General features: G+C 66.2%; 2 protein-coding genes across 3 annotated transcripts; both read left to right on the forward strand.

Annotated features, from left to right (window-relative positions):
- Positions 1-130: 130 nt before the first annotated feature.
- Positions 131-5210, forward strand: SIRT7 (sirtuin 7). Its single transcript, XM_054593283.1, has 10 exons — positions 131-283; positions 366-503; positions 589-693; positions 2014-2084; positions 2165-2237; positions 2664-2762; positions 2839-3075; positions 3198-3278; positions 3394-3500; positions 4564-5210. Exons 1-10 carry the CDS (start codon positions 131-133, stop codon positions 4760-4762), a joined length of 1263 nt encoding a protein of 420 aa, XP_054449258.1. The 3' UTR covers positions 4763-5210.
- Positions 5211-5578: 368 nt separating this feature from the next.
- Positions 5579-11006, forward strand: PCYT2 (phosphate cytidylyltransferase 2, ethanolamine). 2 transcript variants are annotated; one of them, XM_054593200.1, is made up of 13 exons: positions 5579-5725; positions 7520-7608; positions 7867-8028; positions 8256-8322; positions 8568-8652; positions 8836-8880; positions 9372-9510; positions 9702-9784; positions 9977-10054; positions 10161-10226; positions 10320-10385; positions 10580-10668; positions 10747-11006. In XM_054593200.1, exons 1-13 carry the CDS (start codon positions 5637-5639, stop codon positions 10856-10858), a joined length of 1170 nt encoding a protein of 389 aa, XP_054449175.1. In that variant the 5' UTR covers positions 5579-5636; the 3' UTR covers positions 10859-11006. The 2 variants fall into 2 exon arrangements, with proteins under 2 accessions (XP_054449175.1, XP_054449176.1); XM_054593201.1 differs by having other exon boundaries at positions 5598-5725; positions 7908-8028.
- Positions 11007-12593: the final 1587 nt, after the last annotated feature.

Below are 12593 nucleotides of genomic sequence, written 5' to 3' on the forward strand. Positions count from 1 at the left end.
CATAGTGTATGTTTGTGATATATGAGGTTTTCTTTATTTTGTATATGATCAATAAACTCCTTTTAAAAAGACTGGCAGGTGCTTCTTTTGGGCGGTGCGGGCGGGGCCGGAAGGGAGGGGCCTCGCGCGCATGCGTCAGCGCGCGGCCTGCCGGGAGGCGGAAGCGGAAGCGCACGTCTCCCCGGGAGCGATGGCAGCCGGGGGTCTGAGCCGCTCGGAGCGCAAGGCCGCCGAGCGGGTGCGGCGGCTGCGGGAGGAGCAGCAGCGGGAGCACCTCCGCCAGGTACGCCGCCGCCGCCGCCGCCGCCCGCCCCGCCCTGCGTCCCCGGCCTGCGCCGCGCTCACCGCCCGCCCCGCGCCCGCAGGTGTCGCGCATCCTGAGGAAGGCGGCGGCCGAGCGCAGCGCGGAGGAGGGCCGGCTCCTGGCGGAGAGCGCAGACCTGGTGACCGAGCTGCAGGGCCGGAGCCGGCGGCGCGAAGGCCTGAAGCGGCGGCAGGAAGAGGCGAGTCCCGCGGCGCCCGGGCCGGAGCCGGGTGGGGGCGGGCGGGGTGGGGCGGGGCTCACAGCCAGCCTGGGGGTCTCGACAGGTGTGCGATGACCCCGAAGAGTTGCGGAGGAAAGTGCGGGAGCTGGCTGGCGCCGTGCGGAACTCCAAGTACCTGGTCGTCTACACAGGCGCGGGGATCAGCACGGTAGGGAGGCGAGGCGCGGGGGGGCCGGCTCCCGGATCCGGGAGCAACTCGAGCCGCTGGGACGGGGCGGTCCTCCGGCGCCCCCTTTTGGGGGGTCTGACCCGCAGGCCGAGTCCAGATTCGCCAAAAATCCCTTAACAGCGGCCCTGAGGTTCTTTCCTTAGAGAAGGTGAGATGACTCTGCTTGAAACCTTGCTAAGTAATCGGTTTAGAAGGCTTGAGCTGTGTGCCGCGCCCAGTTAGAGGCGGGGAAGGAAAAAACAAACGGACTTGTAGGCCCCCATTTGAAGTTAAGGCGGTGAATGTACTGGGGTGAAGGCCAGACACGCCCTCTGGGGTCTCAGAGTTGGGAATCCATCCCACCTGGTTTTTCGTAGGGTGTGGCTCTGAGTCCGGGCCTTGACAGGTGGGTGAGGTTTTCACAGGCAAAGACGAGAGGAAGACTCCAATCGGAGCGGGCCCAGAAGGAAGGACGCCAGGTGCGCTGAGGGCTCTAACTTAGAAGCAGCTGGGGCTCAGGCAGCCTGGCCTCCCCTCCACAGTCACGTGTGACTGCCTGCCACCAGATTATTTCAAAGTGGTCAACGCGTCCCTTGGGGAGCTGTCAGAGACTCGTTAATTTGCTCTGAGCTTTACTGTGGGGTTCTGCGTTTTGATGTGAGTCCAAGCTACTGATCTGGGTGGGCATTTTTCTGAGCTTTAGCAGCAGGGAGCACACAGGGCTCCCCAGGAGGGAGACCATTCAGTCCAAGGAGCACGAGGCACCTGGATCCTGGCCCGCTTTCTGTCTCTGGGTGGCTTTGTTTCCCTGGATGGGGAACCTGGGAGATCCAGTCGTGTTTACCTCGCCAGGAGAGGCCGGCCTGCCCTTGAGGAGGTAGAGCAGAGAGCACTTCCATCATCAGAATGGTAGAATTCGGACAGAGGTGGATCTCACCTAGGGGTTCACCTGTCTTCTGCACTGGCTAGGCCCTGGGGACACAGGTGAGCCTAACCAGTGCCCCCCTCAGTGCGGGGGACAAGTATGGCCGTACGTGGTGCTGGAGGAGCCCCCAGAGGGGGGCAGGACTCACTGGAGTCATGGAGGAGGAGCTGGAGCGGGTGGGAGTGGGGGTCCAGGCACCAGGAAGGGCACATGCACACTCCCTCTGGGTTCCGGCAGGCAGAGCAGGAGATGCTGAGCCTGTGGGGCGAGCAGAGGCCAGTCGAGGGCCAGCCTGCCCTGTGTTGGGAGAAACACCTGCTTCCTGTCCTTGGGGACCCTGCCAGCGCCTACAGCGACACCTGCTCACTGGGCTTCCCTTCCTTTTGCCCACGCAGGCGGCCTCTATACCGGATTACCGGGGTCCTAATGGAGTGTGGACACTGCTTCAGAAAGGGAGGCGTGTTAGGTAAGTAGCCGCATACAGCCTTCCTCTGGGGTGAGCAGGGACCGCACGAGCCTGACCTCTGCTTCCCTCCTGCCTGGCAGTGCTGGCGACCTGAGTGAGGCCGAGCCCACCCTCACCCACATGAGCATCGCCCGCTTACACGAGCAGAAGCTGGTAAGCGCCCCGGGTGGCTGGCTCGGGTACTCGCCGCGTCCGTGGCATGGGGCCTGGAGTGCTGCCTTGGCGCTGCTTTTCCGAGGGGACAGGGCAGCTTCTCTGAGTCCACACGGAAAGGGCTCTCAGGAAACCTGGAGACCCTCTGCTGAGCCCCTTCAACCAAGGGGGCCTTCCAGGACCTGGTGACCCGAAAGAACATCCTGGCCCCGAGCCCTGCCTGGCAGAGGGGAGGGTGCAAACATTTGCCCTCCCGGCTGCACCAGGTGCTTCGGAGTTGCCACGGGTGGGCCCTCCTCAGTCCTGCCAGGACCAGCCTGCTTCCCTTGTCCCGGGGCGCTGGGCCGGCCGAACCTGGAATGGTTTCGCCGCCGATGTGGCCACCCCACAGCCCTCCCGCTGAGTGCCGCCTGGTGTCCCCTCCAGGTGCAGCACGTGGTGTCTCAGAACTGCGACGGGCTCCACCTGCGGAGCGGGCTGCCTCGCTCAGCCATCTCAGAGCTCCATGGGAACATGTACATTGAAGTGAGCTGTCCCTCTGGGGCTCGGGGGCCTGGGCGGGCCCGCGGCTCCTGCTCACAGTGCCTTCCCCCCGCCTTAGGTCTGCACAGCCTGCACCCCCAACAGGGAGTACGTGCGGGTGTTCGATGTGACGGAGCGCACGGCTCTGCACCGGCACCAGACGGGCCGGGCCTGCCACAAGTGTGGGGCCCCGCTCCGGGACACCATTGTGCACTTTGGGGAGAGGGGGACCCTGGGGCAGCCTCTGAACTGGGAGGCGGCCACCCAGGCTGCCAGCAAAGCAGACACGATCCTGTGTTTAGGCTCCAGCTTAAAGGTACACAGATGGCACCGTGGATGGGACGGGGGTGACCCTGCTGGCCACTGGCCAGCTCGGCGTTGGACCCCAGCTTCCTATAGCCTTCTTCCCGGGTGTGTGTGGTCTGTCTGCTCCCACAGGTTCTAAAGAAGTATCCGCGCCTCTGGTGCATGACCAAGCCCCCCAGTCGGCGGCCCAAGCTCTACATTGTGAACTTGCAGGTAACTCGGCGCTCAGAGCCACATCCTTAGGCTCCCCTGGGACGTTCCCGTCCTGCACTCACGCACCTCAGGGAGGAGGGAGGTGCTGACCTCGCTCGCCTCCCTCTGTCCCCAGTGGACCCCGAAGGATGACTGGGCTGTCCTGAAGCTCCACGGGAAGTGTGATGACGTCATGCAGCTCCTCATGGATGAGCTGGGCCTAGAGATCCCTGCCTATAGCAGGTGAGGGGATGCGGGCCCACCCCCTTCCCGCCCCTGTGTGGATGGGCTGTGTCTGTCTTCTCTGTGAGCTGAGCAGAGAGAGTTTGGAGGTGTTGCTGACAGTGTCTGAAGCGTGACTGCGGTGTGGTGGCCTCTGCAGGGACCGGCCAAGGCGCCCTGGCCGGTGTGACTCCCTGTGGGGAGAGGGAGTCTGCCGCCGCTGTGTGCCTGGGTGTTGCCCCGTTACGCCGGCCGGCCGGCCTGGAGGGGGCGGCCCCTGAGCGGCAGCGCCGCCTGAGCAGGATCTCGGCGCACTTGGTTTGGGGAGCTGGCAACCTTGGGGAAGCTTAAAGAAACTGTTCCTTAATGCAGAATTTGTGATAATTTAGACATGGTCTGTGTATTGAGTAAAAAGTTTACACTTTCTTTCTCTGTGAATTTTCAGGGTCTTATAGGGGAAATCAATAACTTCTTTTAATCAAAGGGTTCAAGAATTAAGGATCCCTTCACCTTCTGGGCCTGGCAATTCTTGTATGTTATGTTTGTGGTGTTCTGTAATGTGGGCCTATCGTGTACTGTACTTTTTTTTTTTTTTTTTTTACATTAACTTAGCTCATTTTCCTTATCAGTGCTTATCTGTATCTTAAGTTTATACTATGTGGTTCTACATCTCAGACACATGACCTCACCCGGGAGCCTGTAGGCCACACCTCCCTAGTCAGCTGGTCTTCCCTCCCTTCGAGCCTCACAGTCTGGGAAGGGGGAGAGGGTCTGGCCCACCTGCCCCTGGCCTTACAAGCGAGAGTTGGGTCGCTAGTGACTCGTCCCTGCTGGGACGACTGCCCCCCACCTGTGCGGGCCTGGCCGCCAGGTCACCGACGAGGACACGTCCTGCCGAGGCCGAGCTGGTCTGGGAGCGTACCCCTCCTGCAGCTCAGGAACGGCGCTGCCGCCAAGCCGGGCCTGCCCTGGCTCAGACCGGGAGGGGGCAGGGCCACTCCTCAGTCAGCTCTCCCGTCCTGGGGCTCGCTGCGGCTGCGAGCGGCCTGCCGGCGCGCCTGACCCGGCCTTCCCCTTTCGGTAGGTGGCAGGACCCCATCTTCTCCTTGGCGACCCCGCTGCGGCCCGGCGAAGAGGGCAGCCACAGCCGGAAGTCGCTGAGCAGAAGTCGAGAGGAGCTCCCGGCGGAGGCCCGGGACGCACCGCTGAGTTCAACCCCAGTCCTGGGCGGCTGGTTTGGCAGGGGCTGCGCCAAAGGCGCGAAGAGGAAGAGAGTGACATAGCCTGGGGCTTGACTGGGAATAGCATTGGCACTTTGCGGATGGCTGGAGCCCCGGTTTGGGCTGGCGGCACCCCGAGGGCCGGGACAGCCCCATGTGGTGCAGTGAGAATTCTCCGGGGGTGACATCTTCACCGGGACACGCTTAGCCATTTGTTCTGATGGGCGCCCCCTTGCGCTGCTGTGGGCCTGACAGATGACCCCAGGCCCATCCAGGCTCTCCCTGAAGAGGGGGCAGCCACGCCTTCCTGCGGACAGAACCTGGGGCGTCCCAGGGCTGGCCAAGAGGAAATGAACTCGGCCTTACCCCGCTCACCGGGCTAGTCCGGGCTCGCCCTGCGTCTCCTCCCTCCGAATGCTAACTTGATGCGAACCTCGCTCTGCTTTGGTATGCGGCCAAGGGGCGGTTTGGAGCCTTCGCTCTCGGCAGGCCTCCTTATTGCCATTAAACGTCTGTGCACTGTCTTCCCCTGCCACTGCGTGACTGCCTTCCCGACGAACGGCTTTGGGGCATTGGGGGGAGGGTCGGGGGGAGGTGTTCCACGTGGTTCTGCCCCGCCCCCTCCGCCAGGTGTGAGCTGGGGACGGGCGCGTACGCCATTGGCTGCAAGCCGAGGGAAGGGGGAGGAGCTCAGCCCTGGCAGCAAAGGCCACTGGTCCTGTGCAGAGGGCGGGGCTCGGCTCTGCCCAGGCCACTGGAGCACACCATTGGTCAAGAGACGGGCGGGTGGGGCGGGGCTCCGCAAGCAGGGTGGCGCTTGCTATTGGTCGCGCGTGGCTCCTGAGGCCCGCGTGACAGAGCGTGCGCTGGGCAGGGCGGGGCAGGTAGCACCGTTCGGAGTTTCAGAGCCGCCCCGGGGAGCTGCTGCTGTTGGGACATGATCCGAAACGGACACGGGGTGGCGGTCAGCGCCGAGCGGCCGGGCCCAGGGGGCAGGCCGGCTGTGCGAGTGTGGTGCGACGGCTGGTGAGCTCGGGGGCGGGCGTCGGCGGGCGGGGGACGGGCCGCGGTTGGCCGCTGTGGTGCCGCCCGGAGAGGCGTGTGGGAGCTGGCCGTGGTCCGGGGCCTTTGCTTGGGGCCAGGGTCGGCCGTCGTCGTTGGCGGGGCCGGGGAGGGGGTGGCGGGCGGCAAGCGGCAGACTCGGGCTGCCGGCGCCCAGAGGATGCCTGGGACCCGGTTCCGCCCCCGCCGCGGCAGCCCAGCGTGAGGGGCCACGACGCAGGCCGGGCCACGGGGACTTGCAGGGTTCTGGGAGACGCGTCCTTCTGCAGGCGCTCCTTCCCCAACGTTTGCCGGTAAACCGCAGACGCAGCCCGGCCAGCCCGCCCAGCTCGTGGACCGCGGTGCCGAAAGTCGCGTGTTGAGTTTATTGGTTTCAGTGCCGTCTGAAGGAGCCAGGCACACGGGGTGTTCCCCGGAGGCGTCTATGTCAGGCTCCCCAGCTTGGCCAGCAAGGCCAGAGGTTCCCCAGGGTGCCTGGGCAGCGTGGGCGCAGGAATTGCGCGACTGTCCAGGACCCCCACTGAAGCCCCCCCCCCGCCCCCCCCACGCTGCCCTCCAGCCCTCTCTTCTGCGGGGCTAGGCAGCAGCGCTGTTGGGGTCTGTTTGGGGCTGTCAGTGATACCTTGTCCCCTGCGGTGCTTCCTCAGCCCTTTCCTGGGGGAGGCAGAGAAGGAAAGTGCCCGTGTGCCCTTATCAGCCATATCTGCACCTGAACCGCCTTGGGCAGAGGGAGTGTGGCCTCGTGTCCGTGGACTCTGACCTTGGTCCTGGCCAGCAGGCCCTTGTCCCCGCGGCCACAGTCACAGACTGCAGTGATTGGGACACGCCCCAGCCCCAGTGCCACCCCGCACTTCGTGCACCCCCAGGCCCAGCCTGTCCAGTGGGCATGGGGACTGGCCGGGGTGCCCCTGGATTTGGACTTCTTTCTTCTCTAACGCCAGGGCCAGAGCCATGGGCTTGGCTGCCGGAGCCTGGTGTGGTGAGACGGGGGTTGCAGGGGGCCCTCAGTGGAACGGCTCTGAGCCCCCTGGAGAAGCAGGGCAGCTTTGCCTACTCAGAGGGCGGTGTGGGGCTGGAAGGAGCAGAGTGAGCGCGAGGGCACAGCTCGGGCTGCAGCGCAGTGCGGGCCTGTCTCCCCGGCCCTGGCAGGACGTGCGTGGGGCCCAGCCGCAGCAGCTGCCGCCCGCGGCCCTCGGGGTGAGAGTGCATGCCACCCAGGGGGTAGAGCCTGGGGGTGAAGCCCTTGGACCCGGGGGCAGGGCGGTGGCGGTGGGCCCGCTCGTGGAGTGTCCGGGGGCCGTGCGGAGCAGCAGGGTTCCCAAAGCCAGCATCGTCCTCGTTCTTGGTTGGACTTTGTTTCACGTTGGCCCCAGAGACTGTCCACTTGCCTCAAAGCAGCAACGAGTGTAGCTCAGTCTTAATTCTGCGGCTTAAAGGGACTGTCATGGCACCTGGCATCTGAGAGGGCCCAGAGGGCTGTGCATCCCCCGGAGTGGGGAGCGTGGGCTGTTCTGTGTGTGCTCCAGCCCCTGGGCACTTGCCGAACCAGGCCCTGGGCCAGGGAGCAGTGCGCCCACCTCCCCTCCGAAAGCCCAGCCCAGCCAGACCCTGCGGAGAAGTTCCTGGTGGTGGCTACTCAGAAGACTTTCTAAGGAAGCCACAAAGGGGCCCTGCTCTACCCCCTTTGCCACCAAGGGCTGCTCGGTCCCAGTCCTCCCCAGCCCAGGGACTGACTGCCCTGCCCTCCCTTCCCCGCAGCTATGACATGGTGCATTACGGCCACTCAAACCAGCTGCGCCAGGCCCGGGCCATGGGCGACTACCTCATCGTGGGTGTGCACACTGACGGTAGGCTGGGGCTGTCACACCTCCCTTCCGCCCCCCCGTGCCCACCTGGGGGCTGCCCCCAGCATCACCTGGGACTCCGGTTGGAGGAGGGGACGGCGCACTTACCCAGCAGACCGTCCTGAGCGGCTGTGCCAGTCGGAGCAGGGCAGGGTGGTGGTCGCTCGGGTGTGGGAGGGCGCTCCCGAGGAGGGGCCGGTGAGCACGCAGGCCAGCCCGGCACGGGTCACCAGCCTGTCCGCCCCTCTGCTCTGGCCCTAGAGGAGATCGCCAAGCACAAGGGCCCCCCGGTGTTCACGCAGGAGGAGAGGTACCGGATGGTGCAGGCCATCAAGTGGGTGGACGAGGTGGTGCCGGCGGCTCCCTACGTCACCACGCTGGAGACGCTGGACAAGTACAGCTGCGACTTCTGTGTCCATGGCAGTGAGTGGGCAGTCGGGCCAGGCCCAGACCGCCGGGGTCACAGGAGGTGCTAGGCCTCTTCGTGCTTTGGGGGTCCCTGAGCCCTTTGGGGACCTGAGAGCACTCTGGGTCCTCCTCTAGAAATGAGCCCAGGCCACAAGGGTTGGCCTGGGAAGAGGAGTTGTGAGCCCCAAAAATTTTGATGACTTTGGATTAATCCTTGTTCCTGTGTGTGTGTCACCTCTTAGATGACATCACGCTGACTATAGACGGCCGGGACACCTATGAGGAAGTGAAGCAGGCTGGGAGGTACAGGTGAGCCCCACCTCGGGCCCTTTCGAGGACTGGGACACAGCGCGTCCGGGCCGCGGTCTGTGCTGCCGTGTCCACAGCTGGGGGCCGGGAGTGCTGGGCAGCAGAGCGCCCCCCGTCTTGGTCAGAGCTCAGAGCACCAGGGACATGCCCACCTGTGCACAGTGCGGCCAGGAGGCTGGGATGCCTGAGGTGGGGTGGCGGGAGAGCTCCGACCCCACTTCCCCCGTGGCCCCCTCTGTCCCCAGAGAGTGCAAGCGCACCCAGGGCGTGTCTACCACGGATCTCGTTGGCCGCATGCTGCTGGTCACCAAGGCCCATCACAGCAGCCAAGTGAGTCTTTGGGGGTGGGGGCCGAACCTCCGCAGTCCCCCGACTGAGGACATTGCTGGGAAACGAGGAGGCATGTTCACCCTGTCTTGCCCTTCCGTGGACCCAAGGACAGTGGGCTTCAGCGTCCCAGGGCTGGCCAGTTCTGGAGGGCGAGGCCCCCAACGCCCGCCCCCTTCCCCGCAGGAGCTGTCCTCGGAGTACCGGGAGTACGCAGACAGCTTCGGCAAGGTGGGTGTTGCCCAGGGCCTCAGCCCCTACCCCGCTTCCTGCCTCCGGGTGCGGACCAGGACTGACCAGCGCTGGCCAAGGAGGAGCGAGCCAGAGAGGCTTTTTCCAAAGACTCTTCCCAGGGGACCAGCGGTGGCCTTTGGGGTGTGGGTTCCCACAGGTGCTGTGTCCGTTGGCCGCCCTCCTCCTGGACCGAGGTGGTGGCGGCTGCAGTGCCTGCTGTGACCGTGGGGCAGGGCCACAGTCCCACCATCCCCAGGGGACCCACCCGGCCTGGCCATGGTGTGGGTAGGAAGCAGCGCCGGAGCCAGGAGTCAGCTCGCGGCTGCAGCTGGGGTTCAGAGTCCTGCCCTGTACCCCCACATCTGCTCCCCCTACCTCACACCTGTGTCCCCTGGGCAGGCGGGCAGGCAGGCAGGCATGTGCAGGCAGCTCCAGGCTCCTGTGCCTGCAAGGCCTCTGTTGCTGATCAGAGCCCGGTTGGCTTACAGTGCCCAGGTGGGCGGAACCCCTGGACGGGGGTGTCCCAGTTCCTGCAGACGTCACAGAAGATCATCCAGTTTGCTTCAGGGAAGGAGCCTCAGCCGGGGGAGATGGTCATTTATGTGGCCGGAGCCTTCGATCTGTTCCGTATCCTCTGCAACCAGGGTGGGGGTGCCCTGGCCCTTTCCTCTGTGTGTCCACGCCTGCGCCATGGAGGACCCCTCGCTTCTCGAGGCCCTGGGGCGGGGTGGCTGTGGGGACGCCGCGGTTGGCGGGAGCGCCGGGGGCGGGCAGACAGCAGGTCCTGCCCCACCACTTGCTCCTGAACCTGGGCACAGACATCGGGCACGTGGACTTCCTGGAGAAGGTGCACGGCCTGGCGGGGAGGCCCTACGTCATCGCCGGCCTGCACTTCGACCAGGTCTCGGCTCCAGGCAGCTGCTCGCGGGGCCCGCGGGGCGGGCACACGGGGCCGTGGGGAGCGGGGCCCTGGGTGCTGACGGAGGCTGGGCTCCGCGAGACGGCGCTGTCCTCTAGGCCTTCCCCACGCTGGTGGGCACCCCCCAGGGGCTGCTGCGCGGGCGTCTGCTGACTGCCCCCGCTCTGGCCTTAGGAGGTCAACCGCTACAAGGGCAAGAACTACCCCATCATGAACCTGCACGAGCGGACCCTGAGCGTGCTGGCCTGCCGGGTGAGCGTGGGGCGGGGCAGGGGCCCACTGGGGGCCCCCCTGAGCTCCTGCGTCCCCCCTCTGTCCGGTGGGTCCCAGTTAACCAGCAGCATTCTCTGCCCCGCAGTACGTGTCGGAGGTGGTGATTGGGGCCCCGTACGCGGTCACGGCAGAGCTGCTGGACCACTTCAAGGTGAGGCTCCTGGGGGCTGGGGCGGCCTCCCCAGGGGAGCGGACTGTGCGGGGTGATGCTGGAGGTGCTCCCTGACCCCTGCTCCCTCCGCAGGTGGACCTGGTGTGTCACGGGAAGACGGAAATCGTGCCTGACAGGGACGGCTCTGACCCGTACCAGGTGGGGCGTGCTGGGCCTGAGCCCAAGCCGGTCTGGGGAACGGGTGCGGTGGCCGCCGCTGCTCTGAGGGCCCATGGTCCGTGGAGGCAGGACACTAATAAATGAGAGTAACCGTCCCTGCTGCACTGGGGCACCACGTAGCCGCCCGGGGACCCAGAGGCGGGCCTGCATCTCCCTCCTCTTCCCACCTCCAGGAGCCCAAGCGGAGGGGCATCTTCTGCCAGGTGGACAGCGGCAGCGACCTCACCACGGACCTCATTGTCCAGCGCATCATCCAGAACAGGTGAGGCTGCTGCTGGGCCGCAGGGTGCACAGAGCCCGAGGCCCTGGCCGCGCTCGGCTTACCCCCGCTGGTCCCCAGGCTGGAGTACGAGGCCCGGAACCAGAAGAAAGAGGCCAAGGAGCTGGCCCTCCTGGAGGCCAGGAGGCGGCAGGAGGCGCAGCCCAAGAAGGAGAGTGACAGTGCCTTCTGACGAGGGATGCCGGTCACCGAGAGCCCCGGCGCTCGGCCTGCTCCCCACCCTGCTTCCCACGCCGTGGCGTCTGGCTCCCGTGGCTTTAGCAGCGCCGCAGCGCCCCCCCTTAGCTGCCCGGCCCCGGGAGGGCTGGGGGGGAGGCTGCCCCCCCCCGCGCCCCCCACAGGAGGCACCGTTAGGCAGCTGCCCTTGCACCCTCCCCTTGAAGCTGCACAGGGAGGCGGCCCAGCAGGCAGGATGAGCTGGGGGTGCCGGCGACCAGAGGGGAGCCGCCCTGCGTGCCTGGGGAGGCCCCGCTCCCGCCCTGCCGGCTGCACTGCTGCCCCTCCATCGCACCTCCCCGGGAGGCTCCTGCAGACCCCAACTGACTTCCTGCCCACCCATCTCGGCGAGAGTCCACTTCAGGGAACAGTGACCCGAGGGCCCGCGGCCTTTCCTCCTCAGGGCGCGGACCAGCCCGCCTCCTGCACCGGCCCCTGCCTCGCGCTGTGTCCCTGGTGCCCCGGCCTCGCTCTGGGGCCCTTCGCCCTGGCCAGCCCCTGTTCTCCCCACAGACTTCGCGGTTTTGTGCGTAACTGGCTGGTGTGCAGCCCAATAAAGCTGTCGGAGGCGCCCTGTGTCAGGCTGTCGCCCTGCTGCCCACCCCCACCTGGCGCGGAGGGGCCGCAGGCGTCCTGGCCGCCAGTGCGGTGACAGAACGAGAGGAGCAAGGGCAGGCATCCTCAGCCTGGGGCCTGTCACCAGGAAGACGAGGGGCCGGGCCCCCCGCGCAGGAAGGACTGGGGTCCACAGAGTCCCAGGGTCTCCCGCACGCGTCAGCCCCGCCTGGAGCAGCCGGTGGCTGCAGGGTCGCCTCTGGGGCGGGCGGGGGCCCCGGGAGCTGGGCCCGTGGGAGCCCGTGTGCCTTCTCCGGGCGGGGCCGGTGCTGCCCTCTGGTTTGACTCTTGTGTTGATTATAGAGAGAAACAGATGTTTGTCCGCGCACTCGCTCACTCACCGATTCTGGGGTGCGCCCTGGCCAGGGGTCTGACCTGTGCGTCCTGGCCTATCAGGACAACGCTCTGACTGACCCAGCGACCCGGCCAGCGCTTGAGCCATTTATTTCTATTCTAAAGGTTTTATTTATTTGCGTTGAGACAGAGGGAAGAGGAGGGAGAAAGGAGGAAACGCCCATCAGTCCCCTCACCTGCCCCCACCTGGGCTGCGCAGCCCAGGCCTGTGCCCCGACTGGCAGGGGGGCCTTCCGGTTTGCAGGACGGCCCCCGGCCTGTTGAGCCACAGTGGCCAGGGCTCGATTTTATTCTCGGGGTCAGACTCAGAACCCCTGGCCGGACGCGGGAACAAGGCGACTGAAGGCTCACCCACTGTCCCCCTCACCGAGTCGGGGCCACGGAGCTATGAGAGGCCCAGGGCCTGCCCTCCTCCTCCACCCCATCTGGGCCCCCCAACCTGAGGAGTCCTATGGTGCCAGGCCTGCCCACACTCACACCCCTGGGTAGAGGGACCCCTGAGTGGACAGACGAGGCAGCCCCTAGAGAGTCAGAAGAAGCTGGGAGCGGCGAGTGGGCTTCTGGACGCTGGAGCGAGCCTCTCAGGGAGCCACCCCGAGGCGGGGACGATCTCAAAGTGGCAGCCAAGGAGCCCAGCCAGGGCACGGGGCCTGGCCTCCCTGAGCAGCCAGGAGGGTGCCCCACGGGGTGGGGGCGCGGGCCGGACCCTCCCGGAGGCGGAG

The sequence above is a fragment of the Pteronotus mesoamericanus genome, unplaced genomic scaffold, assembly GCF_021234165.1.
Source record: "Pteronotus mesoamericanus isolate MK-2021 breed Mesoamerican mustached bat unplaced genomic scaffold, CSHL_Meso_final scaffold_408, whole genome shotgun sequence".
In the NCBI taxonomy this organism is placed as follows: Eukaryota; Metazoa; Chordata; class Mammalia; order Chiroptera; family Mormoopidae; genus Pteronotus; species Pteronotus mesoamericanus.

Excerpts from the sequence above, each read along its gene's own strand:
- PCYT2 (XM_054593200.1), top strand. The coding sequence starts at position 5,637 with ATGATCCGAAACGGACACGGGGTGGCGGTCAGCGCCGAGCGGCCGGGC. Across the intron at positions 8,029-8,255 it reads CGACTTCTGTGTCCATGGCA|ATGACATCACGCTGACTATA; the intron begins GTGAGTGGGCAG and ends GTCACCTCTTAG. Across the intron at positions 8,653-8,835 it reads AGGCCCATCACAGCAGCCAA|GAGCTGTCCTCGGAGTACCG; the intron begins GTGAGTCTTTGG and ends CCTTCCCCGCAG.
- SIRT7 (XM_054593283.1), top strand. The coding sequence starts at position 131 with ATGCGTCAGCGCGCGGCCTGCCGGGAGGCGGAAGCGGAAGCGCACGTC. Across the intron at positions 504-588 it reads TGAAGCGGCGGCAGGAAGAG|GTGTGCGATGACCCCGAAGA; the intron begins GCGAGTCCCGCG and ends GGGTCTCGACAG. Across the intron at positions 3,076-3,197 it reads GTTTAGGCTCCAGCTTAAAG|GTTCTAAAGAAGTATCCGCG; the intron begins GTACACAGATGG and ends CTGCTCCCACAG.